This window comes from Phoca vitulina, unplaced genomic scaffold (assembly GCF_004348235.1).
Source record: "Phoca vitulina isolate PV1807 unplaced genomic scaffold, GSC_HSeal_1.0 scaffold5, whole genome shotgun sequence".
In the NCBI taxonomy this organism is placed as follows: Eukaryota; Metazoa; Chordata; class Mammalia; order Carnivora; family Phocidae; genus Phoca; species Phoca vitulina.
Window position 1 is genome coordinate 55,453,163 of NW_022589708.1, and position 25,347 is coordinate 55,478,509.

General features: G+C 45.7%; 1 protein-coding gene across 2 annotated transcripts; it reads left to right on the top strand.

The window, feature by feature from the left end:
• Window positions 1-1,784: 1,784 nt before the first annotated feature.
• Window positions 1,785-12,852, top strand: CBY2 (chibby family member 2). 2 transcript variants are annotated; one of them, XM_032402486.1, is made up of 3 exons: window positions 1,785-1,859; window positions 2,163-2,243; window positions 11,635-12,852. In XM_032402486.1, exons 1-3 carry the CDS (start codon window positions 1,785-1,787, stop codon window positions 12,850-12,852), a joined length of 1,374 nt encoding a protein of 457 aa, XP_032258377.1. The 2 variants fall into 2 exon arrangements, with proteins under 2 accessions (XP_032258377.1, XP_032258378.1); XM_032402487.1 differs by lacking the exon at window positions 2,163-2,243.
• Window positions 12,853-25,347: the final 12,495 nt, after the last annotated feature.

Here is a 25,347-nt window from a genome sequence, read left to right on the forward strand (position 1 = left end):
TATAGTTAACACTACTGAATTGTGTATACTTAAAAATGCTTAAGATCGTAAATTTAATGTTATATGTTTATGACCACAATTACAACATGAAATGAAATTAAAAAAAGAAACACTTGGAGAAGTTCCCCTTTAAAATGAAAGTAATAAATGTGAATGATTTATTATATGTATATATATAATAGTAATAAAACATGTCAGGCTTACTGGCAGATTCCTTTCTCTGGGCAGAACCTTGCTTTGCGGGGCAGAGCTCATGCTCCTTGGCCCTAGAAGCAACTTCTGTGGGAGGAAGTGCTCAACTGAACCTGCCGTCAATTTTTTGATGATGTGATTAATTACCTTCTTGGTTTTGCCATACATGTATCTTTGAATTCTTGTACATTGGATTTTCTTAAAGCAAGGCTTGCTTGTAATTTGGGTGTGGAAGATTCCAGGGGCAGTTATGGTGTCCCTGGATCTGCTGAGCCTGGTCTACTGCTCCCTTCCCCCACATACTGCATAATAGTGTGTAACTGGAGCTCTTTGCCTAATAGGAGCCTTAGGAAACAGAAGGAGGCTCCCACTTACAGTCTGTAGAGGCAAATAATTTGACAAGAGTTGAGGCCCGCGGGCTGGTCTGCCCCTTGCACGAAGCCCAGACGTCAGCACCGTGGTCTTGGTGCAGTTTCTACATGTCGCATAATAAAAACATATACTTGGTTTTTGTTCCCAGTTCCTGGCATGGAGGTCCTCAAACCCTTGGAATTTCCTGAGTGATTGACGTGCCTTTTATTATTCATAAGGAGCCCATCTGGAACACACCTGAGTTTATGCTAATGCAGTGACTCTTGGTGGCCCCTAGATGGCTTCAGGATGGGCACTGGTTGCCAGAGGAATCAGCCATGTCATTAGCTGGTTGGAACTTTCAGCATCTCACTCCTCCACCTCTGGGAAAAGGAGGGGTCGGGCTGGAAATTTTCCGTCACCAATGGCCAATGATTTAATCAACCATGACCAGGTAATGAGACCTCCATAAAAACCCTCAAGCAATAGGGTCAGGAGAGCTTCCGGGTTGGTGAACACATGGGGAAGCCGGGATGGCGGTATGACCTGCGAGGATGTGGAAGCTCCGTGTTCTTCTCTCCCTGTACCTTGCCCTAAGCATCTTCCGTTTGGCTGTTCTGAGTTGTCTCTTTTATAATAAGACTAATCATAAGTAAGGTGTTTTCCTGCATCCTGTTAGCTATCCTAGCAAATTATTGAAGCTGAGGAGGGGTTTGTGGGAACCCCCAATTTATAGCTGGTCAGGTTGGAAACACTGGTGGCCTGGGAGTTGCGACTGGTGTCTGAAGTGGGGGCAGTCTTGCGGGACTGAGTCCTTGAACTCAGGTGACCTGACACCAACTCCAGAGAGATTGTGGCAGAATTGAATTGACATCCAGTGGGCCTCAGAGAATTGGAGGAGAATTGGTTGATGTCAGAAAATATCTCAGGCCTATTGTCTTCTCTTGGCCTGGAATGAGTTCAGTTTGGGTTTCTTCCTTCTTGAGTGATACAACTCCAAGTAGAAGATGCTAGCTCTAGAGAGAGGATAGAGATCTCAGCCCAGCCAGGCAGTGGGGATGGGAATAGCAGCAAGGATGACCAAACAGGGGGCTAATGTTTGGGTTATTGTGTGTCACACTGACCATGACTGGCCAGGTAGACACAACCAGGGTGAACTCTCCCTGACTGTCAGATGCCTCATTCCCACCTGTGATGCTCAGAGAGACCATGAGACCTGAAAAACACCATATTGTTTTGTGATGTCACCTCTGGAATGTTCTGAGTGTTTTGGTGACCAGCTCCTGCATAGGACCTATACCTGGCACTTAACACTGGTATGGCTTTTTACTTGAGATAGAAGTAATCATCTTAGAATAGGTAGTAGGTATGGGTATCTCTGCTCCAAAGACTTTTTGGAAGGTTTTTACACCAACTATAATACCTGTCTAAATTTCTGTCCAGAGATACGCATCTTGTCAGATACCATCTTCACTTCTTTCAGACTCAGATTTTCATAATGTACATAGTGGACAAGGGGGGATAAGTGAGTAGAAAGTCTTCTGTTTTTCAGGTTGAGCAATTGGGGCTCAGAGGATGGGCTGGGAAGCAGAAATCGTCTTGTTTTCTCTTTTCCACAGCACTCGAGGCCAAATATTACGAGAAAAAGAGACACCAGATCTGAAAGCCTAGAAATCCCAATCAATGTGGTTCTACCTCAGGTAGGGATAATCACAGAAGGGTGTAACTTCCTCGTAGCCGGTATAACCCTCCCCTTTCAAAGCTGTCGCACGATATTGTAGAATGAGCAGAGTCAGGACCTCAAGTTGCAACCAACCCTGTGCCAAGGGGAGTTCACTTAGCCGCTCTGGGTCTTGGGTTCATCATACCCTCAAATGAGGAAGGGGTGTTTGGTGACCTGGTAAGAACTTCTGGCCCTCGTAGCACTTAAAGTTTCTATGACACTCTGAAATGCGCCAGTCTTCCCAGACTTCGATCTTTTGGTGCTTGCTGTTGTGTGACCACTCGGATTTCTGGGGGAGAATGAGAACTGGGACTTGGAACCAAATGCATATGGCTGAATACATGAGTAGAAAGCCTAGGACCTGGACCAAAAGGTACAGGGTGATTTGGAGGGGCCAAGAGAACTGAGGCCTGCTGCATACCGAAGATAGAGTGGAAGGGGGACTCAGAAGGGAGGGAGGCCGGTGAACGGATAAGGTCTCGAGGTCTCCTCCTCAGGTCTCCTAAGCAGCCGTTTCCTTGGTGGGGTTCTCCTGACTGGATTGTTTCTCCTGCTGCTATGTCACAAAGGGGGCAGCCTGGCTTCTCCAGAGTCACCTAAGGCCCTGTTGGAAGATCATGGCTGTGCAACCAGAGGGGCTGAAATGTAGGCTGGAGGGACCCAATGCAGAGGTAACTACCCGAAAGCTAGATATGGGGATGTGTAGGAACAGGGTCGAACGCCAGAGGGCATCCCATATATACATATATATATATTTATAATATGTATATTTAATATATACTACATATATAATACATAACTACATAAGGATATATAATACAGATAATAAAATTATACATATGTTTTCTAAAGCCATCTCTTAAGGATTTGCTGAAGAGCAAGATTACAAAGAAGACCTTTAGCATTCTTTCAATAGGTGGAGATAATTGTAACAATCTTAGCAAGTATGTTCAGCAGGAGGGAAAAACAGGACCCAAGAACTTTCTGGCTCTGTTTTCACATTATCCTTATAACTTTGTAACGAGCAGCCACTTCATCAGTTTCAGCCTGTGAAGCCTAGAATATAAGCTACCTTTGGCCTGATGGCTAGACAGGATGGCTTGCCCACAGGGTTCCTGCAGCTCCAGGAAACTTCCTTTTAGGTCTGACTCTTGCCATCTCGTTCTGCTGGCCACTACTCTCCCCTGAGGGTGGGTGTTGCTCCTATGGTTTATTCACAGCCCACAGAGATCAATCTCATCATTACTAAGGGACAGGAAGAGGAGGCCAGCCTGGGGGTGGGGCTGGGGGTGGGGGGAGGGAATAGGGTAAGGTATAGTGATCATGTGACAGAGAGAGGGGAAAAAGTCTTCCGTCCACACCTACCACAGCTCTCCCTGCTGAGCTTCCAGAAAGAGGCCAGCGCGAAGGAGGAGAGAAGGGGAACGGAACCGGGGGGTGCTCTGAGAAGGCTCCGGCTGGTTCTGGGGCCAGGCACTTCCTGCACAGCAGGACCTGGTGCCACGGTGGGGGTCTCGGAGGGCACAGAGGGCACGGGATGTACATTTGCCCTGCACGGGCAAATGTAGCCTCATGGGTACACCTGCCGAGGAGACCCAAGTCATAGGCCAGGTTTCAGACCCCTGCCAGGATGCTCTAGGCTGGCACTCGGGGGAGGGGCGCAGGTATCTCTACGTTTAGATGATCACCAGGACTGTGAAGGGACCAGCGTACTCGTTAGACCTCCCCAAATGAGAGGGTGCATGGCTCGTGGGAAAGGACTGACCTGGTGAAGAGGGGAGGAAAAAATATGGACTCAGCACTGATTTGGCCATGTGGCAGGCACTGGGCGATGCTAGTGTGAGGTAGGGATGGTAGAGGCATGGGAACTGGGAACCCCAGCTGCCCCTCTGGTAATGGCAGAGCTGGAGTGAGGGGCTTGACCCCCAGGCCAGTGTCCACTCTCTCCGCTACACCACAAGCTTGGCATATGCCACCCGGAGGGGCCAGGTCAACTCTTAGCTCTCTGTGTCTGTTCCCCTTTCTGGATCCCTGGCACTAAGGCATCTTAGGTTACAACAGTGAGCACAGTGCTCCTGAGGGCAGAGTCTCTTGGTTCTCTTCCTAACAAGGTGGTGGTAAGGAATGATGAGCCCATGGCCAGTTGTATTCCCCTTCCTGCATCCATCCTCATAGGCATCCATCGTTTCATGAAGAAGCCAAGCTTTTCCTCTTTCCCCTACTGGGTCTGTATCCACGTAGGTAGGCATTTCCCATAGATCAGGGAAGAGACAGTCTTTCCTCCATGGGAAATGTGGGCCATGCCTGGTCTGGGGGCCGTAGGCTCTACCTCCCAGGCTTAGAAGAACCTTTTGGAGTTCTCCTGAGAGGCCCAGACGTCTTGTCAGGCCTCAAGGACATCAAAGACAGATTCGTTTAGCCCATGAAGTGATACCACCGGCTGAAGAGACCTATGGAGAACGGGCTGGCTTCAAACAGGCTGAGAAGTCCTGGGGTTTTGTATCTCATGTGTCTGCCTAACTCACATGCTCGCTCCTTGGAAAGCCTTCGGTAAATAAATATATTCAGCATTTGCTATAGTGCTTTAGGCCAGGAACATTGACGCCTTAGCAGCAGAACTGGTCATCTGCTTGGTCTTTATGTCTGCTTACTTACCACTTTCTTGGCCTTTCGCCCCAACCCCAGGAAGTAGGCAGAGCAGCTCTATGTTTAGGTTCTATTTTAAAGGTGACATTCAGAGAATCGAAGTGACTCTCTCAAGAGCACTAAAAAATGGGATTTTGAGCCCAAAGCTGCTGGGAATTTAGGGCCTCTACCCTCACTGGATTATAGGTTCAAGATGGGGACATGAAGGGTGCCTGGGTGGCTCAGTTGGTTAAGCGACTGCCTTCGGCTCAGGTCATGATCCTGGAGTCCCGGGATCGAGTCCCGCATCGGGCTCCCTGCTCAGCGGGGAGTCTGCTTCTCCCTCTGACCCTCCTCCCTCTCATGCTCTCTGTCTCTCATTCTCTCAAATAAATAAATAAATAAATCTTTAAAAAAAAAAAAAAGATGGGGACATGAAAACCAGCATGCTCGCACGCAGGGGGCAGCCTCGCTTAAGGATTACATAGGCTGACCTAGGGTTTTGTGGAATTCCCAGGGGAAAGCCCCACTGCTTTAGATTTTCCACCACACAGTAACAGCTGTGCAGTTTAAAAATACGAACTGAAATGAAGCTATAACTTCACGAAATCCACTAAATATATTAAGACATATGAAATCACTTCTGTAGGTCACGGACCGTACAGTGTTGATGGTTTTACATCATTCAAGCTAATATCTCTTCCTTACCTTTCCAAGCATTTTGGTTGCTTAGTTCACTGGCAAGGACTCATTATACCTCCACTGTATGTGAAGAGTGCCAGGCGTGTCATAAATAAATAAGGGACAGGTCACTGTCCTTAGAGAACTGTAATTTATCCATTTGGGGAGAAGATGGGACAGGGCAGAAGAGAACCACTGCAAAGGAATGATATCAGCACATGCAAAATAAACTATCTGGGCATCGTGAAGAGCGAGAATGAGTGTGTGGTTTGGAGTCAGATATCCTGTTTATACACCCTGGCCCTTCCCCCGTGCTGGCTATGTGATCTTTGGTAAAACCTGGTCGTTCTTCTCTGTAAGATAGTGCATATGAATATGGAAATCAGCTAGCATATCATCACATAATAGTCATCAGTCTAGTATGTGTTATTTCCTTTTTCTTGTTCTATATATCTTCCTTTAAGAAAATATAAGCATCTTCTCTTCTGAATCTGCCGTAATCATCTTTGTAGCTCTCTATAAACAAAGAAAATGTCACGTGTTCTCCTTTCATTTTTGAACTCTACAACAAACTCCCTGAAAGAAATAGGGCAGGTGTTAGTCAGGTTGCTGTGGATGATTGGACAGGTTGTGCACTGCAACAGCAGCTGTGACTGGCACCCTCTAAAGTTGGTCACTGTACAAACATGGGGTGACTCTGCATCACGTTTGCATCTACATTTCCTAGATATGGAAATGGAGGCACAGAAATGAAATGATTTTGTAAAGGCCACGCACTCATACAGTGTTGAGCCGGGACTCTTTTTGGATTTTGTGATGCCTGGTCCCTTGATCCCCACGTCTCATAGCCTACATTAATGCCTGCTGCACTTGGACCTCCCTCATGCACCAAGCAATCATTGGTGCTATTCACTGAATTTTCAAATTGATTGGAAGTTCCCTGGAGGTAGGGTCTGAGACCAGACGCCAAATTAATGTTAGTCGATTCATCAACATAAATGTGGAGGAAGAATTGGTGCAGGAACATGCAGAGTGGAAATAGACTTAGGGTGGGGAGTTTTCTCAAGGCCAAGAAGGAGTCTTTCTTTCTTTCTTTCTTTTTTTTAAAATCCTTATTAGTTTTTATTTACATTTTAAAGATTTTATTTTGAGAGAGAGCATAAGTGGGGGTGGGGAGCCAGAGGGACTGAGGGAGAGGGAGAAGCAGGCTCCCTGCTGAGCAGAGAGCCCGATGTGGGACTCAATCCCAGGACCCCGGGATCATGACCTGAGCCAAAGGCAGTGGCTTAACCAACTGAGCCACCCAGGCGCCCCCAAGAAGGAGACTTGAAGGACTAAGTCCAGCTAGGTCCGATTGGAATTGGGGAAAGAAATAATTTGTCTTGTCTTAATGTTTTCTCTTGTCTTAGAGTTTAATCATGATTCCTGGCATCTCTGAAATGCCTGGATATTTGGCATTTTTCCTTAAATTTCAGTTTCAGAAGAAGATGCTGATTTACTTTAGCCTCTTGATACTATCCATAGGATTATGGGTTTGATAAAACAGGTATATTCTTCTAATAATCACTAAAATAAATACATGACTGTTAAAGAATTTTTAAATGTTTTTGTGTTCTATCTAAGACACTAGGCCATGAGGCAACACTGGACTTGACCTCCTTCTTGATCCTGTCTGGGAATAGGAGGGAAGATATAGGACAATTATGAGAGGAGCATTGGGTTCTGGGGAAGGAATTAAAGTGGTCCTATTAGCCCATCAACATTTTCTGAATCAGGTGCTGTGCGCATGTAACCAAGAAGGCACAGAGTCTGTGTGGGAAACATTGGCCATTTAAAGGAGGAGACAGGATGTTAAGGTTGGTAATGAGAGTTGCTAGGGCCATAGTGGTGCCCATTTACAAACATGGATCTACTGGACCAGAGAAAGTTAGACCAAGAGGACATTTAGTGATCATGTCACTGACCCCTCATTATACAGATGTGGAAACCAAGGTCGGAGGGTGCTAGGATGTGACCAAGGTCACCTGATGGCATGCATAAGGATAAGGGCCCAAGTATCCAGATTTTTCATAGCTAGGGATCCACCACCCACATGGTAAGGTTTTATTTAGTGCATTTCTGCTGAGGGGACAGTCGAAAGTTCCTTGGGTACCCAAGGCTGAATAAAGGCAGCTGGATGTGATGATTTAAAGACCATCATGGATACTCGGAACAGTAATAAACAGTAGAAAGCACTAGTGATTTGTCTTTGGATGTGCAGTTGGGTCAAGATGCATATCTCTGATTGAAATGAAATAATCATAAAATAGAAATAAGACAATTGGGGGAATTTGAGCACTGACTCAGTATTTGCTGATAGTAAGTGATCATTGTTAATGGTATTGATGCTTTGTCGAAAAGATACACATCAATGTATTTATGGGTAAAATAACATGTCTACACTTTGCTTCAAAAGAGTGCAGTGGCGGGGGCGTGGTGGCAATGTTGGGTGGACGTACAGATGAAACGCATGGCCTTGATTTCATAACTGCGGAAGCTGGGTGAGGATATTTGGACGTTTAATGCGCTCTTCTCTTTCTCTGTGTGTATGTTTGAAGTTTGCCATAATACGAAGTTAGCACGGAACTATCTTCGCCCCCTAACTACTGCAAGTCCTTTGTTAAATCCATGGCGATTTCCTGCGTGTGTGCCCCACCCATGTAAGTTCAGGCAGCTAGGGCTGGGTTGGTGACTTTAGTGGGTGAACTCGCACTGGTTATTTAACTTTGACCCTGAGTTTGCTTCTCCATCTGTAAAATGGGAATAATAGTAACAACACTTCATTAAGTCAGTGTTGTGAGGCAGGTCTGGCACAAAATGGGAGCTCAATATTTGTTTCCTTCTTCTCAAGATTGGGATCCAACCTGTTGACTAAAGCCACCATTTCCATAGTGATGTTTTCTAGAACGAGATTCTGCTGTGAAAGAGGCCTGCATTGGAGGAAAGGACCTCTCATGATCTGCTCCTTAATGACTGTGACTAATCTTCCCAGAAATCTGGGACCAAGGGACCTTAAATGGGCTGGGCTGCCCACAGTGTGGTTCATTCTGGTCACAGGTTCAGCCACAAGAGCCAATGGGCTCTTCCAATTGAGAAATATGAAAACCATGGAGGCTGGATTGATTTAAAGCAAATAAGGTTCTGATTACAGAATGCCCCTGGACCCTCACTATCTAGAAGATTAAGCACATCCTTCCTTATAAAGTTAATGACATGTGCTTATTGCAAAGTTAATAGCATAGAACTGAGCCTTCTATTTATCTAGCTCTTTGGGTCTTAAAGAATTCGAGCCAACATGATACACTGTGCAAATTATATTTTCTCTCTATACCCATATATATAATGCAGATAACCTGACTTGTTTTCTATCTTCTCTATCTGTAAAATTGTGAAAATAACCTAAGGAATGAGGAATTGATATTTGGAGAGCATTGCAATGTACTTATGATGAGATGCCTTTGGTGTATTTAGAAGTAGCTATCATGATCTTATTTTTATTTAAATTCATTGCTGCAATTGTTACCTCTTCTTCAGGATGCATTCCACCTGTTCCCCACTTTCTGCATACACCTCAGAATTCTTCCATTAGTGAAACCTACTTTTCTTGACAACGATACCCTACATTTCGATGGCACTTGGCAGTTTTAAAAACATTTTTGCAATCATTATCTCATTCAGTCCTCACAATGGTGTGGTGCACTAAACAGGGCATATGTTTTTATTTCCATTTTATAGGTATATTTCACTGATTTTAAATGTTGGAAGGTGTCTTTTTTTTTTTTTAAGATTTATTTATTTATTTTAGACAGAGAGAGAGACAGTGCGTGTGAGTGGGGGCAGAGGGAGAGAATCTTCAAGCAGATCCCAGCTGAGTGCCGAGCCCGACACGGGGCTCAATCCCATGACCCATGAGATCACAACCTGAGTTGAAACCAAGAGTTGGATGCTCAACCGACTAAGTCACCCAGGCACTCCTTGAAGGTGCCTTTAAGATCAGGGAGTCTGGCTGTCTCTTTTTCACTAGTAAAAAATTTGGGTCTCAGAGAGGGTGAAAGTTTCCAGTTTCACACTGCTCATCAGCGACAGAACCAGGATGAGAATCTTGTGACCCCCAGTCTTGACACCTCGGCCTTTAACCCTGGTACAACTTCCACCCAGGCAAACTGCACATTCTAGCTGACTCAGAGCTTTCCTGACCACCGGCAGCCAGAATCACTTGAGGGAACTGGTTGGAAATGCAGATTCCCGGACCATACCCCATAGTAAGTGAATCAGTCTTACAAGTAAGGAACTCAGAAATCTGCATTTAAGGGGCGCCTGGGTGGCTCAGTTGGTTAAGCATCTGCCTTTGGCTCAGGTCATGATTCCAGGTCCTGGGATCGAGCCTCACTTCTGGTTCCCTGTTCAGTGGGGAGTCTGCTTTTCCCTCTCCCTCTGACCCTCCCAACCCACTCGTGCTCTTTCCCCCTCTCTCAAATCAATAAGTAAAATCTTTAAAAAAAGAAATCTGCATTTAAAACATACTCAGCTGAGTATTCTACAATGGAAAGTGTAAGAGCTACTGGCTTATTGGATTTAAGCTCTGTGGCTCTGATCCCCTTTTTATATGATGGTCTTGAGATAAATTGAACTCTCACTGCTCAGTGATATGTCTATGATGGTGCCCTTCTTTTCCAAAATTACCCACTGGACTCTGCTTTGAGCCTAACACCCTGTTGGCAGATGTGAAAGGGGCCGCTGGAAGGACAGACTAGGGTGGCTAAGAGGGAAGGATGAGCCTGAATGGGGCAAAGGAGCAGACTCGGCTGACGGATAGCACAACCATTTTGGACACAGCGACTTGGGTGTCTGTTGGGGTGATTCATGCTGCTCCTCTGCCCATGCCCATCGTGGGTACATATCTGTAGCTGGGGTTGATTGAGAAGCGTGTTTGTTCCTCCTCTAAGGTGACAGATGTGTGCCAGAGCCCACGTTTCATATTTTCATGCATTATCTCTAGTCATCCTAAAAAGAGCTCTGTGAGGAAAGGTGGTAGATGTAGTTATCCCAAGTTGAAAATGTGGAAACTGAAATGCAAATAACTTGCCATATTCTTGTAACTGACAAAATAGTGGGACTGGGAATCAAAATATTTGTTGACTCCTAGTCAATGCCTTCAACCTGCACAATATATATGTGATTGCCATTATTCGTGGATTCCCTATTTGTGTATTTTCCCACTCACTGAAATCTGTAACCATCCAATCAATCTCTGTGGCACTTTGGTGGTCATTTACAGACGTGCACAGAGTGACGAAAAATTTAAGTCCCTTGATGCGCACATTCTAGATAAGGAGGCTTGTCTCTGCTCTCACACGGTAAAATGATGTGCTTTGCACAGTTTATGTAGTGCCACGTTTTTTCACATTTCTGTGCTTTTTTTGGGTGATTTCACAGTTTCAAATGGCCCCCCGGTATATTGAAGGGCTGGCCAGTGTTCCTAAATGAAAGAAGGTGTGAAGTGTCTTATGGAGAAAACATGGGTTAGATACGCTCTGTTCAGGCGTGAGAGGCAGTGCTGTTGGCCGAAAGTTCAATGTTAATGAATCAATAATACATACCACATAAGGTGTCTTTCAGTGGAAGACATTGAATATAAATTCATATATTTATATGGTTCATCTCTCTCAGATCAATAAATAAAATCTTTTTTATTTATTGATACATATAAATACAAGGTTATGTATTGACTGGTTGACAGAACCGTGGCTAGAGGCTGGCAGGAACCTAACCCTACATTTCTCCTAGGGGCAATGGTTTGGTATTTGGGACTTCAGTGTTTGCAGTAATTTTACAAAACAGAACTGCTGCAAATAATAAGGATCAATTGTATTTCCTTGAGAGGACCCCATGAGGCCAAATGCAAAAGTGTCCTCTGTGGCCGAGCGGGAAGATCAGACTGAGTTAATTGTGGGGTGTTGTGCGAGCAGCCTTGGGGGGTCAGCTCCTTCACTAACTGTGGGCTTCCCTGTTCTCTCCCACAGAGGGGCACAGCCGAGCCTTTCCTGAAGCTCCACAACTTGTACCCCACCCCACGCTGCGCCCGGCAGGCCGCCCTGCCCCGGCTGAGCCGCCGAGTGGTCAGCCAGCACTCGTACCCGCTGAATCGCTTCTCCTCGGTGCCCTTGGACCCCATGGAGCGCCCCACCTCCCAGGCCGACCTGGAGCTGGATTACAACCCTCCGCGAGTACAGCTCAGCGATGAGATGTTTGTCTTCCAGGATGGGCGGTGGGTGAACGAAAACTGCCGCCTCCAGTCCCCCTACTTCTCTCCGTCCTCCTCTTTCCACCATAAGCTGCACCACAAGAGACTGGCCAAGGAGTACCTGCTGTGGGAGGAGAACAAGGCGCTGAGGGAGGAGAACAAGGCGCTGCGGGAGGAGAACAAGACTCTCCGCAAGGAGAACAAGATCCTGCAGGTCTTCTGGGAGGAACACAAGGCCACACTCGGCCGGGACGAGAGCAGGGCCTCCTCACCGCTGCTGCACAAGGACATCGTGGGCCTGGAAGTGGTAAAGAAGGACACGGCCTTGCAGATGCACTGCAGCAAGGAGAACAGCACCCTTCAGCTGCTCAGGGAGGAGAACAGGGCCCTGCAGCTGCTGCTGGAGCAGAGGAAGGCCTACTGGGTCCAGACGGAGGAGAAGGCAGGCCCCGGGGAGGAGACCAAGCCCGCCCCCTCGCCCCATGAGGAGCCCCACGTCCCTGGGCTGCTGCCAGACCAGAGCACAGGCCTCTCCTCCCCTTTCGAGGAGTCCAAGGGGCCCCCGGCCCCCCAGGAGGACTCCAAGACGCTCCGGGTCCTGCGCCAGATGGTCAGCAACCTGCCCGGCTCTTCTGGGGACGAGGAGGTCAAGGCCGGCTCCGGCCTACCCGACGGGAGCCAGTGTCTGGAGCTGCTGAGAGAGATGAACCAGGCGCTGCGGGCCCTGTGCGAGGAGAACCAGAGCCTGCAGCTCCTCCGCGAGGAGAACCGGCTCCTGCAGGAGGAGAACAGGGCCCTGCACGTGCTTCGCGAGGAGCACAGGATCTTCCAGGAGGAGAACAAGGCCCTGTGGGAGAACAACAAGCTGAAGCTGCAGCAGAAGCTGGTCATCGACACGGTGACCGAGGTCACTGCCCGGATGGAGATGCTCATTGAGGAGCTCTACTCCTTCATGCCCGCCAAGAACAAGGACCCCAAGAAGCCCAGCAGGGTCTGAGGCCTCCGAGGAGCCTGGGCACGGAGCGCTCGGCCAAAGAAGACCTCCTGCCTTCCGTCTGTCTTCCTCGCTGCCAGCCGCCAGCTCCTGCCCTCTGAGGAGCAAAATCACCACCTTTCCTAAACTCACAGAAGTAATAAAGGCGCGAGGAGGCTGGGGCCAGTTCACATCAGCGTGCTGCTCTGGCTTCTTTTTTCCTTTTTCCAGCAGTTTTGGGTTCACAGCGAAATGGAGCAGGCGGTACAGAGAGTTCCCATAGATCCCCGTCCCCATGGATGCACGGCCTCCCCGGCCATCCCCGTCCCCCACCAGAGCGGGGAAGTGTCACCACTGAGGCACGCCATTATCACCCAGGGTTCGCGGTTTCAACTAGGGTTCACGCTCAGTATTGTCCTTTCCATGGGTTTGCACAAATGTATCACGACACGTGTCCACGATTATTGTAGGCGAGTATTTTCACTGCCCTAAAAATCCTCTGCGCTCTGCCTCTTCTCCCCTCCCTCCAAGCCCCTGGACAACCACGGAGCTTTGTACAGTGTCCACAGTGTCGCCTTTTCCAGACGTCATCCGCTGGAAACATACAGTATGGAGCCTTTTCAGGTTGGCTTCTTTCATTTAGTGATATGCTTGTAGGTTTCCTCCATGTCTTTTCATGGCCTGATGGCTCATTTCTTTTTAGTGCTGAGTCATAGTCCACTGTCTGGCTGTGCCACCGTTCATCCATGTTCATCCATTCACCTGCTGAAGGACATCTTGGTCTCTTCCAAGTTTTGGCAGTTGTGAATCTGTCTTCTTTTGTCCTCCCCCCCCCACCCCCCGTCTCTTCCTTCATTCTTTTCTGTTTCTTCTCTCAATTTATTCCTTTGTTCCTTTTTCCTCCTACACCTGTGCTCTCTCTCCTATCTTTTTCTCTCATCTTCCATTTCTGAAGCTATGGTCTGGATGGTGGCCTCTGAGAGAAGAGATCACTCTAGGCCAGGGCTTTTTTATTGCACTGCTAGTGACACTGGGGGCCAGTAAATCTTTGTCGTGGGGGGCTCTCCTGCCTGTTGGATGTTTATCAGCCTCCCTGGCCCTTGTCCACTGGATGCCGGGAACAGCTACCAACCCCCAGCTGTGACAACCAAGGGTGCCTCCAGATATTGCCAAATGTCCCCTACCCCCAACATTGCTCTAAGCTTCTCAAAGTATATTCTTTGAAACACTAGTCCTTGACATGCTCTGAGAAAATGAAGGTTTCCATGGGGAGACATGCTATTACAATCCTCTCTGGCAGATTCAGAATCATACTCCAACTTAAAGGATCTGAGAAGTTCTGCAATGAAGAAATCTGCTTAACTTTGGGGAACTCGGAATAGCCCAATTTTATTTGACCTCGAAATCTCTTTTTATGTTACCCTGCTGTTCACCCAGTGTGGGAAGGGGTGCCTGTGCTCTCCCCAGCTCTAGGCTCACCTCCCTATTCCCAGCTGCCCTCTGCTTACTCATGGTTCACATTTCCCAGTTGGATGTAAGTGGTGGGGCAGATAGCTACTAGGCTTACTGGAGGGAGGGACAGAGGCTCAAAATTTAGTGTCCTGGGCTTCAATTCTCATTTCAAAGTTGGACAGAGTGTAGAACCAAGAGGATGAAAGGAATCCTTAGGTGACTAAAGGGGGAGTTGGGCTGAGGGTCCCAAACTTTGCTGTATAGTGGAACCACCTCAGTGGCTTTGAAAAATGGTGCTGCTGCTGGAAACCATGTTCTTTCCAATGAATGGGATTTTGAGCTCCTGAGTGGTTTGCAGTGCACAGAATGTCGGTATTTGGAGCTGCCCACCCCCTTCCTCATTCACACGCAAGTCTTCTCCAGCCTGAGCTCTTACCAGTTTCTCTGGGTAAATAGTTCTTTCCAAATTCCTTACTTTTCATGTTTAAAAGCTCCCCAGGTGTTCCAATCTGCAACAAAGTTGAGGAATCAGGGTGGTGGTCCTTGAGCTCAGCTGACTGATTCTCAGTATCCTGCTCCACTCACTAGCTATGGGTCTCCCCGAGGAGAGGTGTGTGAGGGAAAGGAGGAGGAGAGGTGTGTGAGGGAAAGGAGTTTACCCACTTTGCTGATGGGACAGAATTTCCTCACTCCTAACCCGTTGTTCATGCTAGCTAGATTTCTGAGCCTTGAGTAAGTTCCAGAAGGTGAGTGGAAGACAGTTGCCCAGCACTTTTCACTTGCTGTGACCCCCGTGATCCTCGGTATGTGTGAGGCAGGTGGTAATGTTTCTTCTCCAGCTGTAGAAACTGGGATGCCAAGGATTTGCCAGAGGTTAGCCAGCTAGTAAGAGCCAAACTGGGCCTTCAACACAGACTTAGTGACTGCAGATCTCAAACTCCTATTAGATCACATTGCCAAGTAAAGCTGGCGTCCAAAAATTAAGTTTAAAAATGGTTTTCGTGCCTATTTTCCAGGTTTGGGAAGTTGTCGAGTCTTACTCCAAAGAGCGTCAGAGATTCCAAATGAGGGAGAACGATGATAGGAGTATTTTTCTTACCAGTCAGTGACTACACATCTATTCTATACACAGGGGCAGAGGCGACTGCTGTGCATGCAGAAGCTCAGTAATTCATTCCCCTGTTGCCACCCAAATCTGATAAATAGGAAGTTGTTGTTAATGGGCCTCTGGCCCTTGGCAGTTTTTTTTTTTCTCCATTTGGTAAATGTGTCATGTATTTAAGTGAATGTGATAACCCCAGGGCATAGGTTTTTTTTTCTTTTTTTTTTTTTTTTTGAGGAAACCAAATTGATTTCTGTGATTACCAACAACTAGAACACAAAAGGCAGACTCTCCCCATGTTTGTGTTACAAATATTTAACTTGGATTAATCTATGTAACAGCAGTTGGGGGCTTTCTAGCCAGCTGAGGGAGCTCAGAGGACTTAATACTATTTAACAATGTCAACTTTCTCTGTCAAGCAGAATCTAAATGGGTGAAAAATTAGCAAGACAAGCCATAAAATGTCATTTTTATGGAGTGGGGAAGATTGACTTCAAAACAATGTTTCATTGTATGTGCAATCTGTCACAGATTAGCTAACATTCGTGGGAGCTAACTTCTTGTAGAACAGTGAATTTCATTCAAGAGCACTTCTTTAAACACTTCTCCTTTTTCAGCTCTGTGTTTGCCTCCTTGAGTGCCTCACTAATGGCTGAGGCTGTTTTCTCTTTGCAGGGAAGATTTTGGCTTCGAGCCTCTAAGGTTTGGCTTTAGAGAGCTAAGCATTCTCCCTTTCCCATTTGGCCCTTGGCTTGGCCAACTAAAGCGCTCTTGGTTGCTGGGCTCAACTGACCCTTCCTACTGAAATGGCTGAATCCTGTCCATAGGTCTGTGTAGTGCCCCATAGTTAAGGATCAGGTCAAGTAGAGAAGAACATTCACAACCTAAAACAACTAGCTAGTTAATGGAAACTGAAGTTCTCCAGAATTAGTTCAGGGAAGGAATTCCAATGGGAAAATCACCTATGCGAGGACAGTCATTCTGAGTTTAGCAGAGAGAGCCGATGCGAGGAACCAGAATCCAAACAACTCTGAAGAAAATCTTGTCGGCTTTTGAATGCTCAGATTCTACTCTTGAACTCTCCCCTTCTCTAAGGACTTTTCATAAAATGAAGTGACCTTAGTCTGCATGTGGTGAATGCTTGCTGGGGTCCAGTGTGACTTCGGGCAATGTGGGAAGCTGCTGGGAGGAGGGCACGCTGGGGTGAGGTGTCCGATGGAGGAAAGTGGAGACCCTCAGTCCTCAATTACCATCAGTTTATTGTCCTTGGAGTTGAATTTCTGATTCATCAGATGGGAAATGGTTCTTCCTGAAAGGCCAGGTCATTTTCAGAATATTCTGGATCTACCAACAGCAGCTATGGAAACCATGTTCTTTCCAATGAATGGGATTTTGAGCTCCTGAGTGGTTTGCAGTGCACAGAATGTTTGTGTTTGGAGCTGCCCACACCCTTCCTCATTCACATGCAAGTCTCCTCCAGCCTGAGCTCTTATCAGTTTCTCTGGGTAAATAGTTCTTTCCAAATTCCTTACCCTCTTTGTTCACGCAAACAATGGCCTTTGTAACCAAGAACAAAGTTAGGAGCAGGTGACAGATTATTTTTAATGCTGTCAAGACAAGTGGCTGTTTAATTTTTGACATTTTCTCTTTCTAAGCCTGCCTTTATTCTTTGCAGATAGGGTGACTCAGAGCTCTCCACCAGAAATCCTCATGCCATGGCAAGACTCAGTCCAAATTTTTTTCCGACACTGGCCAGTTGTCACTCGGGAACACTGTGTGTAATAGAGTAGAATTGCCATGTTGTAAGTTACTTGTTGTGGCCTGATGATTGGGCTGTCCTCGCCTTTTCCCTCTCCTTCACTCATTTAATCCATCACCAGGTCCTGTTGATCCTACGTCCTAAACAGCCCTTGGATGCTTCTACTTCTCTCGATTCCCATGAGCGTGACCCTAGTCTTGGCCACCGTCACCTTCTGGGCGACTGCTCCAGCTCTGCATTCATCTCCAGATCTTCAGGGTTACTTTCAGCTCATTTTCCATGTTGCAACCAGGCTGATTTTCTTATATGTATGGATACTATCCCAATGTTTCCTTATTTAAAATACATCACTAGCTTTCCATGGTCTTTTTTTTTTTTTTTAAAGATTTTATTTATTTGTCAGAGAGAGAGAGAGCACAAACAGGGGGAGAGGCAGGCAGAGGGAGAGGGAGAACCAGGCTCCCCGCTGAGCAGGGAGCCTGATGTGGGACTTGATCCCTGGACCCCGAGATTAGTCCCTGATTTGACCTGAGCCAAAGGCAGATGCTTAACCGACTAAGCCACCCAGGCATCCCTCCATGGTCTTTGGTTTAAAATAAAACTTTACTATGGGTCTCTGACTTGAGTGTGTGGCTGCTACTTTATATTCTTCTAGCCTTCTCAATTCTGTTATACATCACTGTTTCCCAGGGTCCCCATTGGGCTCCTTCAGAATTCAGTATAATTTGGGGGCACCTGGGTGGCTCAGTTGTTAAGTGTCTGCCTTCGGCTCAGGTCATGATCCCAGAGTCCTGGGATCGAGCCCCACATCGGGCTCCCTGCTCAGCCAGGAGCCTGCTTCTCCCTCTGCCACTCCCCCTGCTTGTGTTCCCTCTCTAGCTGTCTCTCTCTGTCAAATAAATAAATGAAATCTTAAAAAAAAAAAAAAAAGAATTCACTATAATTTAACCATTTTTTGCCTCCTGTCTCTTGGAGATTACATCCAGAGAGGAAAGATTCCTCCTCCTGGGAAGAGCAGGCAGAGCTCTAGGGAAGATGTACTTGGCCTAGTGAGCAAGGATGGGGATACCTGTGCTGCCAGGTGGTTGGAAGGAAACTTCTCTTGTCACAATTGGGCTGTTGGGTGTCAGAGCCCAGCAGCTTCCCACCTTGCCTTGTCTTTAGTGAAGATCATCTACTCTGAACAGCTTTGCACTAACAGTGTGGAATTTAGAGTCAGATTTCTGGGTACCTACCTAAGCTCCACCACTCACTGTGAGACTTTGGGCAAACCACCTTTCTCTGCCATGGTTTCCTTTTCTAGTGAAAACAAATGGCACCTGCTTATCTCAGTTAGCTGTTGTTGCATCATAAACCCATTCTGAAACATAGTGGCTTCTGAACCATTTGTTTAGTTGGGTTGGATTCAATAGGGCAGTTCTGGTCATGGCTGGACCTGCTCCACCTGCGGTTGCTAGGTGGCTCTGCTTCCAGTGGTTGGCTGGCAGTTAGGGCCCATTAGCTCTCCTCCATGTGGTCTCTCATCCTTCAGCCAGTTGCCCCAACCTTAGTCCCATGGCAGAGGCAAGGGTCCAAGAGAGAGAAAGAGCAGTAGGCAAGTTCTCTTGAAATCTAGGCTGGAACTGGTCTTTACTTCTACTGACCACCTTCTATAGGCGAAAGCAAGTCATGAGGCCAGTTCAGATTTCGAGGGATGTGAAATGCACTCCACCTCCTCCTGGATATAGGGCAGCCATTGATTAGGACCATCAATGCACTTAATCCATCATACAACCTTATGGGTTGTTGTGAGGATTAGGTAAGAAAATATATGGAAAGTGCTTAGAACTGAGACTAGTACTTTGTAAGCACTCAAGAAGTTTTGCCCACTTTTATCATGGTAATCATTTTTTATGTGCATCTTTAAGAAAAATTATAGAAATTAGAACAATTCATAGAAAACTGCTTTAAAGATTTTTGAAAATTTTTTTGTATATTTAGCTACAATAATTTTTTTGTGGTACTGGAAGGCTGTCTAAAGTTGGCATCTGAGCTCCTCATTATGCTCTTAAATGCAGATTTATTGTGAGGATTGAATAAATGAATGTGTGCAAAATGATTAACTCAGCATCTGGAACGTAATGAGCACTAACGAATGGTGGCTATGATTATTCTATTACTACAACATGGTCAGTGACTTGGAAAAAATCTGCCTTTTACCCAGCCCCACTTTGTTGCCCAAGACTAATGCAGATGGGCTTCAAATGATGCTGAGAACTTGGATCTAACAGGTGGTTAATGTAGGAAGTAGAAGCAGAACAAAGCTTTAGGATGGAAATTTTCTCCATACACAGGTAGTGAGAAAGTATAATGAGCCCCGACACCTTCATTATGTGGCTTCCCAAGATCAATCCATGGCCAGTCTTCATTTATTCTCCCTCACTTTCTTTCTTTTGGTAGTTTTTAAAAGCAAATCCCAGATGTCACATAAATACTTCAGGATGTATCACTGATAGACATTTTGTTTCATTTTAAGAAAATATAACCACCATATTATTATCATACCTATATCCAAATTAATCCAATTCTTAAATATCATCTAATACCCTGTCCACAATAAAACTTCTGCCATTGTCCATCTGAGTCAAACTAGATCCATATATTATGTAAGAATCCTAAGTGTGTTTTATGCGAGGAGAATTTTTTGCAATTCCTGGGGCATCCAGAATGGGCGAGTATTATTTGAAGTCCGGCCTGCGAAGGATATGAAACGGGCCCGATGCTCTCAGTATAGGTGCAAACCAATGTGGTTTCTTGAGCCTTTTTTGCATTTTCCAGGGAATGTTAATAGTACCATTTGGTGTGTCTAAAGCCCCATTGATTTAGAACTATTCAAAAAGGTGCTCACTAGAGTTGTGATGTGATGGACAAATATTGGCCAATGGTTAGCTTCCCTAATCTCAAGTCATTTGAAAGAATGGAGACCCACAGCATTATCTTGACACCTGAAGTCTTGGAAAGAATAGAAGCAAAGGAGCTGCTTGTGGTGAGGAAGGCCCCCTGCAGTGCTCTTAGATCTGGCAGATGGCAAGCGGCCCCAAGCTAAGGAGAATTTAATGTCCGGCTGTCACACCGAAAATCAGATTTATTTCTTAACATTTTAAAATTGTATCTCTTTAAGGGTGTTGGCTCTGGTAGTCAGGACTGAGGAAAAGAAGAGAGGATGCCAAACACCCTTCGTGTGTGTTTGTCCAAAGGAGAAAATCTTAAAAAACACAAGCAAACTCTCTACTTCTACATGTGTGGTGTGCTTAATGGGGAAAGATCTTGATCTTTTGGACAAAATAGACGTAGGTATTTACACATTCATTCAACACCTAGGCTAGAAACCAGAGAGCTATGCTGACTCCATTCTCTCCCTTTTTTCCCACATGTAATAAATCGCCAAATTGGGCCAGTTTGACCTCCTCAAAGTTTCCTGAACTTGTTTCTTTCCCTTCATCTGTGCAGCCAGTGACCCACTTTGGGCTCTCGGCTCTTGCCTCATCTGTTGTGGTTTAATCCTAAGTAAGTCCATTTTCCACACTGAAACAGAGTGAGCCATTTAAAACACAACTCGGACTATAACTCTCCTTTAAAGCTTTCATTGGTTCCTTATTTCCCTTCCCTACTAGTATGCTGGATTGGATTATAGGTGTACAGAAGTATTGATCCCCTTTGCTCAAGGGTTCTCCTCTCACTGGCTCCACCTCCCGAGACTCCCTGCCTTGTGTGGTTGCAATATGGAGCTGTCTTCCACCTTCTAGGTGTCATTCTTTGCTCCAGTGGTTCTTTGTATCTGGAACATGTTTTGACCCCTTGTGTATCTTGCAACTCTTATTCATCCTCCAAGACTCAATTTAAGAATCATTTGTTTCGGGAAGTGTTCCTGACCTTCAAGGTTAGGCCAAGGGTCCCTCTTTTGTGTCTTCCCTGTTCCTAACTATGGGGTATTCTTTTACCACATCAACTCACCGTATTTACCAAGAGGTAGTCTGTTTTTATATCTGTCCCTCCTCCCGATCTTACAGTTACTTGAGGACAAGGTTAATCATCTAGAAATTCCTACTGCCTGACCCAGGGCCCAGCACCCAGTAGGTGCTCAGTAAATAAGAAACGTGAGGGATTATGTGGAGGACAGCTACGATAGTCCTCTGCTGACAGTTTAGCTAAAAACCCAGTGCCTTCCTGCCCTTTGCTAATGGGGTCTGATTTAAATTGTCCACCAGCACTGGACCATGAGGTCCAAAATATCAGAATCCTGAAGTCAGTATCATTAAAAACATATAGTTGAACACGGCTCTCTCAGCAGTCTTACTGTTTTTAACAGCAGTGGATGAGAAGAAACATGACATCCCAAGCTGGGACACAGAGAAGGGAGAATTGCTGCATTAGAAAGCAATGGCCCAACACCGATGCGCACCATGGTTTGTATCACCACCGCTGCCGCCCTGAGGATTTAGTGTTATTTCAGTTGTTAGAGTTTGTAGGCTATTGGCTGGTAGAAAACTACCATTTCCAAGATTATATATGTATGTAAAGAGACTGGTACAGAATCAAGATTAGAGAGTGATGCTGTCATTTGGAAAGACCAAAAGTTTGTAAAAATCTCACGTCTCGATCTTGCAAACACACACACACACACACACGCACGAGTTTGGAGGACACGCTCCCTTTAGAACTATGATTTGTTGGAGCCCAGCAGCTGTAGAAATGTTCACCCAAGGCTCTGTGTTTAGAGGTCACTAAGATGGAAATGTCCTCCTTAGTAACTCTAATAGGACACCATGGTTAGATCACAATGGCCTTTTTACTTCACTGATCACCCTTGGTGGGAGGGAGGGAGGCAGTGATGCCTCCGGATATTTGAGTGAGAAAGAGGACAGAGAAGTTACAGCAGTGATTTTGATAATGGGCCCTCTTGGTAGGGAAGAGTTATCTTTGACTTGATGTGTGTTGTATACTGTGGGAAGGGGTAATCAGAGAGCATGTCTGTACACCATCTGCTGTGTACAACAGGTCCTTACGGTGTTAGCAAGGGAAGACGTGATCATCACAGCCTAACTCATCTGTTTGATTTCAGGGGCTCCAGGGGTTTGCTAATGTTCAAACTAGCTAGGCTTTCTTCGACATTAACTAATTTCAGCATCCGAGAACTGAAATGCTACAGTACGCTGAAAAAAAAAAATCTGTTTTAAATAGAGCAAGTGGACGGTGGTACTATGAAAAAAATATTATGGATATGATGGATCAGATGACCCCAAATCTTATCCTAACCCTAAATCTTACCCCACACTACAAAGTTCTGCTTTCTCCACAACAGTGTACCTGATAGAGATTGCCCAGTGACCGTGACTGACATCTTTCAATATGGAACAGTTTTAATGATATGTGTGTGTATGCATAGCTGTATTAAATTATCATTCATCAGGGGCGCCTGGGTGGTGGCTCAGTCGTTAAGCATCTGCCTTCGGCTCAGGTCATGATCCCAGGGTCCTGGAATTGAGCCCCACATTGGGCTCCCTGCTCCTCAGGAAGCCTGCTTCTCCCTCTCCCACTCCCCCTGCTTGTGTTCCCTCTCTCGCTGTGTCTCTCTCTGTCAAATAAATAAAATCTTTAAAAAAAATTACCATTCATCACAAAGAGCTAGAGTATAGCTAGCTAGAGTACAGTATATATATATATAAATACACATATTGTCTATGCATCCACATAGCATGGACACATACTTTATATACACACATATATTTTTTATCTTAAGAAGATGAACGCATCAAAACATTTGTCATGAGGTCATGAGTGAGAAAATCATGCTAATGAGGCATATGCCAATGGGCTACTCAATAATTTACCATATATTTTCTTAACACCTAATTATGTTCCAGGCTTTGTTATAGACACGGGTTCATTGAGGTTCAGGGCAGACATGGAGTTTACATTCTAGTAGGGGAGACAAATAATAAGTAATATATCAAAAGATGATCTTAGGTAATGCTAAATGCTATGAAGAAATAGGAAATGAACTGCTAGACTGAAAGGTGTGCATGGTGGTTTTAGACGGGATTGTCAGGAAAGGCCTCTTTGAGACTTCTTAAATAAGATCCAAGATGTGCAGTTCTTTAGTTACATTCCCCTGTTATTATACAAGATCCCCACACATGTGATGGGAAGGTGTGGGGGAAGGAGAGCGTTCTCTAGTCTCAGTCTTTTGGTGAGCCTGTGGCTGTGACCTTCATGGGTGCCCCTTAGATTTCCCTCACTTAGGTGGGGGAGGATGGCCAGAGGGGGCTGGAGTTGAGTATTTCCCTTCACCAAGGTGGGGTGGGCCCTGATAAAAACCCAGCAGGTTAAGCTCTGATGAAATCATTTCTCTTGAGAGTGGCCTTGTTAAGAAGAATAGAATGTTCTGAGGTCTTTTAAAATGGCTACTGTTTCCCCTCCCCCTGCAGGAAGCATGAGGGGATTTTTCTCTGGTCTTCATTTTATGTATGTATGTATGTATGTAGGTATTTTTAAAGATTTTATTTATTTATTTGAGAAAGAGCAGAGCAGAGTGAGAAAGAACATAAGCAGGCAGAGGGGTAGGCAGAGGGAGAAGCAGGCTCCCCGCTGAGCAGGGAGCCCGATGTGGGGCTCGATTCCAGGACCCTGGGATCATGACCTGAGCCAAAAGCAGATGCTTAACCGACTGAGCCACCCAGGTGCCCCAAGCTTTTGCATTTTAAATGGAAATAACTTATTTACCTTAGAGACAAAGACAACATTAAATGACATGCTCCTGATAACCTTTCACATACAATAGAGAGAAAATTTACAGTAAAAATTCCCCACATGTCAGTGTCTTTTTGGGCGTGTCTCTTAGCATGCTAACATGGGATCGGAACAAGCACGCTAGAGGAGGACCCTTATTTGCTGATGGGGATCACTTCTGATGGGGAGCTTATACAAAGCCTCTCTGATTTGTGAGGGAGGCGAAGTGTGTTCCCTGGGTAGGCCTTATCTGTGAGGGCAGCTGGGCCTGAGTGCTGGGAGGGTGGAGGACACCTTATCCTTCCTCCTTCTGTAGATGGCCCACTGTGGCCATAGTAGTTTGGTTAGATGGCTCCACAGTGATGGGTTCATTCAAGTAACCACATTGTTGCCCTCAGAATGATCTTCCCTGCTGTGTGGGGTGAGGGAAACAGGGAGATGAAGCTGTGAGCTAAAGATGGGGCTATACCAGAGCCATGGGGCCCACCCACAGTTTGCACCTAGAGCACCACCTGGAGCACCTAGAGAGAGACTTTTGGAGACCTTGGAGTCTGCTGAAATCATCTTTATGATAATTTGGTTGTCCTGCCGGTGGAGGATGTTTTCCTAACCTTGACTAGGTACTCCTAGGAAAGTTGAATGCGTTCAAAAACCTTGAGTTTGTACAAAGAAGTAGACAAGCAATTGCCAGGTAGATTTGATTTGCACAATGATCAAGTGCAGAATGTCAGATGAGACCACTGTTTGACCTCAAAGAGTAGTTTTCTTTTTCTTTCTGAATTATTTGAATATGGCCCTGGTGATGCATTTCACTTCTCTGTTTGTATCCTGCAGACTGATTTAGCTTTAACTGTTCTGAGGGACAAGTGTTCCATCATTACCTATAGAAATCATTTTGCAGACTAGTTTTAGTTCTTGCAGTCATGCATTTGTCTAAGTATTTCTTTTCTCATTTTAATTCCATTATTTCTTTATTCTATTACTCTCCTTTGTTAGGTTAAACCTTCCTGTAGCATTTTAGGAAATTAAGATGTTCTCTCTTCGGCATGTCCTGGCATTATAGATTCTATTCCTCTGAGTTTTGTTCATGATCCACCGTCCCAGTTTGGGGTCTGATGAATGTAGGCATTTATTCCCCATCTTCTTTCCAATGTAGGCATGTAGGGCTGGTGGGGATGCATGCCACACAGAATGTGGGGCTACAACCTGACAGAGAGTCAGCTTCTAAACTCTGAAGGCTCAAGGGAAGAATCCCTCCTTGCTTCTTTCAGCTTCTGGTGGCTCCAGCCATTTCTTGGCTTGTGGCTACACCACTCCATTCTCTGCCTCCATCTTTGCATCCTCTGTCTTTGTGTTTTTTTTTTTTTTCTTTCTTTCTTTCTTTCTTTCTTTCTTTCTTTCTTTCTTTCTTTCTTTCTTTCTTTCTTTCTTTCTTTCT